Genomic DNA, 9,273 nt, shown 5'->3' with positions numbered 1-9,273 from the left:
TTAAGAATAAAGCTAAATAATTATTGCATTCATTTGTATTAAAAAAAAAATTATCTCTAGTGGCAGTGGTGTTAAATTTATCTCATCAGATTAAATGAGCAAATTAGAGACATATTACACTAGTCAGCATTTGAAGTAGATCAAAACCTATAAAAGTTGTCCTTAAACCAAAAACTGATGAAACTTTTAGATCCACTTCAAATATTAACTTTATACAAAAAAAAAACGGGATAAAGTAAAGGATCATTAGTCAAGAAGGAACACTGGAGAACATGTAAATATCACAACATTTTATTTCTTTCAAGAGCAAAGATTATAAGATTGACCTTTTAACCAGATGACAACTGGAAAGCGAGGAAAAGAAACACACAAAAATGACAATAGACAGGAAAATGAAAAGGCAGTGGAAGTGAACAGCATTTCTAATATTCTTCACCCTCATCTTCTCCTTCCACACTCTCAGCCCCAACCTCCTCGTAATCTTTCTCAAGGGCAGCCATGTCCTCTCTGGCCTCTGAGAACTCTCCCTCCTCCATACCCTCACCCACATACCAGTGCACAAAAGCACGCTTGGCGTACATCAGATCGAACTTATGATCGAGTCGAGCCCAGGCCTCAGCAATAGCTGTGGTGTTGCTCAGCATACACACGGCCCTCTGCACTTTAGCCAGATCACCACCTGGAACCACAGTGGGAGGCTGGTAGTTGATGCCAACCTTGAAACCAGTTGGACACCAGTCCACAAACTGGATGGTGCGCTTGGTCTTGATGGTGGCAATTGCAGCATTCACATCTTTGGGCACCACATCACCACGGTACAGCAGGCAGCAAGCCATGTACTTGCCGTGACGTGGGTCACATTTCACCATCTGATTGGCTGGCTCGAAGCAAGCATTAGTGATTTCAGACACCGAGAGCTGCTCATGGTAAGCCTTCTCTGCAGAGATCACTGGGGCATAGGTAGCCAGTGGGAAGTGGATACGAGGATAGGGCACCAAATTGGTCTGGAACTCTGTGAGATCAACATTGAGGGCACCATCAAACCTGAGGGAGGCTGTGATGGAGGACACAATCTGACTGATCAGCCTGTTGAGGTTGGTGTAAGTAGGACGCTCAATGTCAAGATTCCTACGGCAGATATCGTAAATAGCCTCATTGTCTACCATGAAGGCACAGTCAGAGTGCTCTAGGGTGGTGTGGGTGGTCAGGATGGCGTTGTAAGGCTCTACCACAGCGGTGGAGACCTGAGGAGCGGGGTAGATGGAGAACTCCAGCTTGGACTTCTTGCCATAGTCCACAGAGAGACGCTCCATCAGCAGAGAGGTGAAGCCAGAACCGGTTCCACCGCCAAAGCTGTGGAACACCAGGAAACCCTGGAGACCTGTGCACTGGTCAGCCTGAAAGACATGATTCATGTTAAAAAGGCAATCAAGTTTTTTTATGTTTTAATTAGTCATAATTTAACGCTAATTAACTCTAAAGGAGTTGTAATTAAATTAATGACTAACCAGTTTGCGAATTCTTTCCAAAACAAGGTCAATGAGTTCTTTGCCAATAGTGTAGTGACCACGGGCGTAGTTATTGGCAGCATCTTCCTTTCCAGTGATGAGCTGCTCAGGGTGGAACAGCTGACGGTATGTACCAGTGCGCACCTCATCTACACAGATGGGTCATTAAAAAATGTTTAGAGAACAGAGCACTTTGAAATACATGATTATCATAGCTAAAATTAAACCCCATCCTCTTACCAATTACAGTGGGCTCCAGGTCTACAAACACAGCCCTGGGGACGTGCTTTCCAGCTCCGGTCTCACTGAAGAAGGTGTTGAAGGAGTCATCACCTCCTCCAATGGTCTTGTCGCTGGGCATCTGCCCATCCGGCTGGATGCCGTGCTCAAGACAATAGAGTTCCCAGCAGGCATTGCCAATCTGGACTCCAGCTTGACCAACGTGGATAGAGATGCACTCACGCTGTGAAGAGACAAGAGTGATTTATAAGATTTGAAGACATTACGCACCTTAGGACAAAATTCTATAATTGCAAATAATGATTTAGCCATTCAATCATCCATGCTCACAAAATAAACACTTTCATAAAGCCAAAAAAAATTACTTTTTTTTTATGAGCATGTTAATTTACAGTATGTGAAACAAGCATTTTTTTTATTATTATTTATGCATTCAAGAAGCACTGATGAAATATGCCTCTACTGCAGATCAGAAACTGCTATTGTTGCACAAATTCCTGACCACACAAACAGCTGACGAAACAGATCTGCCTTTGTCTCACTGGTTCCAACTAAAAAAAAAAGGGGGGGGGGGGGCTTTACTGTTTAATTACAATGAAACTACATCCCTTAAAAATCACATCAACTTTTCAAACATAAAAGAACTACAAAAATCTAAAACTTCTCATGTACATTGTAAAATAACACTAAGTGATGACATTGATTTTATTAAGTAAGAGTATCCAAGCCTAGTATATCATTACAAAATTTTAATTCAGACAAATCCGAAATGAGTAAAACTTCTCGGATTTAGGCTGGTTATGCTCATTAACCACTTAGGCTTATTACGAGGAACTTCCTAAACTTTAAACCTCTTGACACAAGAGCACTGGTATTCATCAAGTTTCACCAGAACGCACGTGGTCCTCCTGACTCACTTCCTGTGCCGGTAACTTTAGAACACTGCTTTAGAGAAGTGACTTCGAATAAGGAAGATATTTTACTACACACTTCAGCATCTTCTTCTCAAAATCTTGGTAATCAGATCTGTATTTTTTTTTAATACCGGTAGTTTTATACCAGGGAAATAAACGGCAAGTTTTTAATTTATATGAATGGTGCGTAATTACGCAAAGTCTCTTAGACTTTAATTTTTTTTGTATAAAAGACACGTTTTTATTTTTTCTTGACATTTACTCTGTAAAACCTGACCCCCCCCCCCCCCGGAAGTATTAACGTTTAAGAAAAATAAATAAATAAAACAAAACAATATTTAACCTTTAATAATTCGTAAGTTCAAATACCTAACGTTACCAAAAATAACTTCGTCGCCTCAATGCTTAAATTTACAGGATTATAGTACATCACCTTAATACTAAAATAATGATGCATAATTTTAAATGCTGTGTCAAAAACCGTTATCACAGACGATGTAAAACATCCAATCTTTAAGGATAATGACACCACTTTATAAGTTAAATAAAAATTGTAAACTCACCATTTTCAAACCTTTTGTAAAAAAAAAGAAAAGAAAATGAGGATATGGAAATCGTAGGATTTCTGTTATGACCGCTCTCACAAGTGGACTTTTATGAGTCTGGTGAGAATATAATGCCTGAAAAGGCGGGTGTGCATATTTATACTTTTCTGTCAACCGTCACGAAGGCGGAGCGCGCGCGAGGTGACGTTTCGATTCCTGTCACATCCCCATTGGTTAGTCTGAGTGTCAGTGGCATCCCATTGGCTGATTCTAACTTTGAACAATAACGTCTGTGACAGGAAAATGCTGTACGAGGCGTGACAAGCATTAGCAATAATGGATGTTAGTCACATGAAAAATTAACATTTATTAAAATAGAAGAAAATTAACCTGTTTTGTCTTTGATGTTTTTGTATAAATTGGGTGTGTTGCACTGTACTTAATTATGGGCATAGATGTGGCTGTTGTTCTATTCAAATACATTAATTTCGTGTTAGCCTCCTAATTAAGTAATTTACAATGTACATATTGTTCATTCTTTGCTTACAATTACCTGCCATTTAGGGGTAAGAAATAAATGCAAAGTTTATCTCAATAATCAGTCTTGGCATGAGGAAACTTTCTTGGTATAGGCCTATTTCAGATTAAATAAAATACACCCAAAGCTCATTTTATTTTAATAATATGTTCTTCAGAAAACCACACAACTATGGGTTATTTATGAAATGTAATAGTATATCTGCGCTGGCCAAAACTTATAAAGACTGAATTGTTCTTATGAAAATGTTGCTGGTAAAAATATATATATTTTTTTAAACTGGATCATAAAGAATAAAAATAGTCATAATAAAATTTGTTAATGCTAGTGAAACAGCTTTTTACTTGTACAGTCATTACTGTGTCATTCATAGGCCCTGATGTATTCCTTCTAGCATAAGTATGTACATTTTCCTCAGTACCGGTGTGCAACAAAAGTGTTTTGTTGAAAGATGGTTGAACTTCAGCATTCCCACTTTTTAGTTTTAAACACTTTAATAATTACATGTCAAGTGTTCTACTTTTTATCTTAAAAACACTATCATTGCTTATATCTGTTATAGCCAATATACACAATATTTTAACAGAAGACATTCATTTGTTTGAAAAGGAGCTTTATTTTCAGTTGTCCAAAGAATTGTAACATCTTTTTCATTGGTGGTAAGGTTTATTTTTCACTGCTTGTTTTTCCATGTCATGTTTCTTGCATGTTGCTCTTCATTCTGTCATTTAATACTCCTCACCCTCCTCTTCTCCCTCACCCTCAACAGAATCAACACCGACCTCCTCGTAATCTTTCTCAAGGGCAGCCATGTCCTCTCTGGCCTCTGAGAACTCACCCTCCTCCATACCCTCACCCACATACCAGTGCACAAAAGCACGCTTGGCGTACATCAGATCGAACTTATGATCGAGTCGAGCCCAGGCCTCAGCAATAGCTGTGGTGTTGCTCAGCATACACACGGCCCTCTGCACTTTAGCCAGATCACCACCTGGAACCACAGTGGGAGGCTGGTAGTTGATGCCAACCTTGAAACCAGTTGGACACCAGTCCACAAACTGGATGGTGCGCTTGGTCTTGATGGTGGCAATTGCAGCATTCACATCTTTGGGCACCACGTCACCACGGTACAGCAGGCAGCAAGCCATGTACTTGCCGTGACGTGGATCACATTTCACCATCTGATTGGCTGGCTCGAAGCAAGCATTAGTGATTTCAGACACCGAGAGCTGCTCATGGTAAGCCTTCTCTGCGGAGATCACTGGGGCATAGGTAGCCAGTGGGAAGTGGATACGAGGATAGGGCACCAAATTGGTCTGGAACTCTGTGAGATCAACATTGAGGGCACCATCAAACCTGAGAGAGGCTGTGATGGAGGACACAATCTGGCCAATGAGCCTGTTAAGGTTGGTGTAAGTAGGACGCTCAATGTCAAGATTCCTACGGCAGATATCGTAAATGGCCTCATTGTCTACCATGAAGGCACAGTCAGAGTGCTCTAGGGTGGTGTGGGTGGTCAGGATGGAGTTGTAAGGCTCTACCACAGCGGTGGAGACCTGAGGAGCGGGGTAGATGGAGAACTCCAGCTTGGACTTCTTGCCATAGTCCACAGAGAGACGCTCCATCAGCAGAGAGGTAAAGCCTGAACCGGTTCCACCGCCAAAGCTGTGGAACACCAGGAAACCCTGGAGACCTGTGCACTGGTCAGCCTGAAAATAAAAAATAGTTTGGAAACTAACCCAACATAATATATAATTCATTTTATGTATGTATTTATTTATAACTACCTACCAGTTTGCGAATCCTGTCCAGAACCAGGTCAATGATTTCCTTTCCAATAGTGTAGTGACCACGGGCGTAGTTATTGGCAGCATCTTCCTTTCCAGTGATGAGCTGCTCAGGGTGGAACAGCTGACGGTATGTACCAGTGCGCACCTCATCTGGAAAGATGGTCAATGTTTAGTGACAGGAGCACTATGACATACACAATCATCATCACTTAAATCAAGTCCCATCCTCTTACCAATTACAGTGGGCTCCAGGTCTACAAACACAGCCCTGGGGACGTGTTTTCCAGCTCCGGTCTCACTGAAGAAGGTGTTGAAGGAGTCATCACCTCCTCCAATGGTCTTGTCGCTGGGCATCTGCCCATCCGGCTGGATGCCGTGCTCAAGACAATAGAGTTCCCAGCAGGCATTGCCGATCTGGACTCCAGCTTGACCAACGTGGATAGAGATGCACTCACGCTGTAAAGCAAATGGCAAAAGTTGAAATTCAGAATAAACAAATATCACTGCACTATATAGATGTCACTCACTTGTAAAGCTTTAGCATGTCAAACTGTATTTCACCCAACATTGGAAATTCTAAGGTTACACTAACAGCCTGTATATCTTGTTTCTGTGCAATCATCCTAGTGAGATACCATTACAGAGGCAGTAGTCATATAACACCATCAACTGCTGGTTTACTGATAATGTCCATCAGCTGCATTATGATGCTGCCTAAATCATCATGAATATTTAACAGCTTCACCAACAGCCCTGAAATGGGATACGATTTCCACAAATAAATTTAATCGCATCTGTCGCCCCCTGGAATAAACTGTTCTTTAAAATAGTCTCATTAGTAGTCTACTTTTGATTAAAAAAAAAAAAGATTTTAAAAATAAATGTCCAAATCCTTTTGGCAGGCGCTGCATCTCTCTCTCTCTCTCTCTCTCTCTCTCTCTCTCTCTCTCTCTCTCTCTATTTTTTGGTCCATTGAATCAATATGACACCGTACTGGACAGCATGGAGCCGGCTACACCCAGATTATTTATGCGGCTACATTCTCTTTGTTGTCTCGTTCAAGCGTGCTCCATATTCAACACATCCATGACTATATTATGTATGTACATACATTTAAATACATAAATTAATTGAAAATAATTGAAAAAAAAAAGGATTCCAAACACATCATTTACAAAACCAAAGCGTTTTTGAGGGTTTTTTTTTCATAAAGGTATTTTTATATAGACCTACCACAAATATCGTTTAAATACGCAATTAACGTAAGATACATTAAAAGGCAGGCAATAAGCCGTATAATTTTTTTTTACTTCTATAAGTAATCAATATTGAGTAACGTTATTTGAAGTCGTGCTCACCATTGTTCCTGTTAATGTTGCTTGGCCGGGTGAGAAAAGATTCTTGACGGAGAGATCTTACAGTTCGACAACTAAGGGGGTCGATGTAAGAAGAATAACGTTATAACGGACTGCCCTCACTTTATATACGAGTGTTGACTACGTTTCTTTTGATTGGTCAGACGCGGTGAAATCTGCCCAGATCGGAGGGCTAGACGAATTTGTATTGGTTGTCAAGAAGATTAAATTTAGTTAGACACCACCCAGAACCTCACCCAATAGATCTGAAACACTGAATCATACTGAGAAACATTTTATTTCTAGACTTAATTGTTTCGGAATCAAATAATTTGATCATAATCAACTATCAAATCTTAAAAATTTTACTTTAGTCAGCTGCTAGAAAGGAGAAAGGGGAAAAATGTAATTTGATGTAGGCTATGTTTGGTTGTTCTCCATCAATATTCTTTTATGCTTTTAAATTACTCAAAATTGGTTGCATTAATATAACCATATATATCAAGGTTTTTTTTATGTTTTTTTTTTTAATTGTATAACATTCAAACCTTTATGTACTAGCATCTTTGTGTAACTTGATCAACCTACTCTCCATCTGTTCTCTTTTATACCTTCTGCCCCTTTTAAGAGCTTTGCCTGAGGTACATTTTGGAGTTAGCTGTCACATCTTTTCCCTTTCTTTCATCTATTACCTTTGTGCTAAAAATAAATAAAAGAGGGACTATATTTAACCAAGTTGCACTAAAACCAATTTCAAATGAGCTACTAGGATGAAATCACTATCATAGGCCTACAAGATCTTCTGAGGTGACAGATGTTATTCTAAGACTCGGTTACAGATGATGTTGTACAATATATTCTATAACTCAAGAAATGATAGCTTATGACAATCAGCAGCCATTAATTAGCATCTTTTCCCTATTCTTCACTAAAATGCATATGATTACTGAAATGCTTAAAATGTTGTGTCATAAATGTATGGGGTGAAATGACCCTGCATAGACATCGGGGGAATATAGGCCAGGGACCAAGACACCCAGCCCCCCATTCCCAGGCTCCAGCCGTTGCTAAGAGATGAATAATGGAGATGTTTAGATAGTGACTAGTATCCTGGAGATAATACACAAGCCTACATTAACGACCAATATGTTTAGATCACATGACCCCGAGTCTGAATAGCAGCACTCAGGGGGAGGATGCAGCTGTCCCAGCAGGGAGTGAGGGGAAGGACCATCCTTTTTAACACTAACTCTTCCATCTGGCCCTAAAGTTACCCCAATTCTACATTCTGATTCTATCTATCTATCTATCTATCTATCTATCTATCTATCTATCTATCTATCTATCTATCTATCTATCTATCTATCTATCTATCTATCTATCTATCTATCTATCTATCTATCTATCTATCTATGTGATAAATCGCAGGAGACAATGAAACCGAGAGTCCTGTCAGTATAAACAAACAAAAACAAAATCCCCGCAATATTATAATTATAAAGGTACATTTCCTCTAGAAATTTTATGTGAGCCCAAAAAGATTGTTTTCCAAAATCAATACTTTTTTTGAGCCACTCAAAGTCATAGGCCTTTGAAAGATGATGATTGTCTCGAAACATAATGTTTGTACTCTTTCAAGGTTACTCTGCTTTGAATCTGCTGCAATAAATAGTAATTTTCCATAATATATATATATATATATATATATATATATATATATATATATATATATATATATATATATATATATATATACAGTTTGGTTAAAACCAGTTCATTCCTAAATGTCCTTTCCCCTTCTTTTCTCTATTTCTCTTCCCTTTCCTGGTTTTCACGCATGAGCTTTCATTTTACTGTTTATAGTATGGTTGCTAACAACAGTTCAGCAGTGAACACAATAAGCATACAGGTCTCATATAGCTCCTTGGACATGTTTAGAATAATAACGCTTACAACTTAGGAATTCACTGTAGTCTTACATTATGTAAACAATTTATATTCATAATATATAATGTTATGCATATATTTGATTAACTTTTAACCTTTCTGTTATATATAAATATATATATATGTGTGTGTGTGTGTGTGTGTGTGTGTGTGAGCAATGAACATCCTTGCATCTTTAGCCCATTTCAGTTTTGTATGCAAGTCTTAATGCCAGATCAATCAACTGCTCTAAAACAGATTACATCCCTGTCTTTCAGCATAATCTCTGATTCTGCTCACTGCAGTCCACAACCCATTAAGACAAGGCCCCAAAATCAATATTGTCAGTGGCGCAGGCCTAAAACAGACTACAGCTATCCTGCAGGGCCAAGATATAACAAATACTGATATGCAAAGTGATATGTAAAGATTGAAGGACATGATATGATTATCTTAT

The 9,273-nt window shown here is 39.0% G+C and overlaps 1 protein-coding gene across 4 annotated transcripts; it reads right to left on the bottom strand.

Annotated features, from left to right (window-relative positions):
- Positions 1-275: 275 nt before the first annotated feature.
- Positions 276-7,043, bottom strand: LOC128011818 (tubulin alpha-1A chain). Of its 4 annotated transcripts, none has more exons than XM_052594549.1 (5): positions 6,894-7,043; positions 5,769-5,991; positions 5,537-5,685; positions 5,152-5,454; positions 276-1,094 (listed from the first exon to the last, which is right to left on the bottom strand). In XM_052594549.1, the coding sequence occupies exons 1-5, from the start codon at positions 6,894-6,896 to the stop codon at positions 423-425; spliced, it is 1,350 nt and encodes a 449-aa protein (XP_052450509.1). In that variant the 5' UTR covers positions 6,897-7,043; the 3' UTR covers positions 276-422. The 4 variants fall into 4 exon arrangements, with proteins under 4 accessions (XP_052450509.1, XP_052450508.1, XP_052450507.1 ...); XM_052594548.1 differs by having other exon boundaries at positions 276-470; positions 4,528-5,454; positions 6,894-7,042; XM_052594547.1 differs by lacking the exons at positions 5,152-5,454; positions 5,537-5,685; positions 5,769-5,991; positions 6,894-7,043 and adding exons at positions 1,509-1,657; positions 1,749-1,971; positions 3,226-3,386 and having other exon boundaries at positions 276-1,397.
- Between the last annotated feature and the right edge of the window lie 2,230 nt (positions 7,044-9,273).

The sequence above is a fragment of the Carassius gibelio genome, chromosome B23 (genome assembly GCF_023724105.1).
Source record: "Carassius gibelio isolate Cgi1373 ecotype wild population from Czech Republic chromosome B23, carGib1.2-hapl.c, whole genome shotgun sequence".
Taxonomy (NCBI): domain Eukaryota; kingdom Metazoa; phylum Chordata; class Actinopteri; order Cypriniformes; family Cyprinidae; genus Carassius; species Carassius gibelio.
The sequence above is the reverse complement of the archived record's forward strand: the minus strand, read 5'-3'. Positions and strand labels throughout refer to the sequence as shown.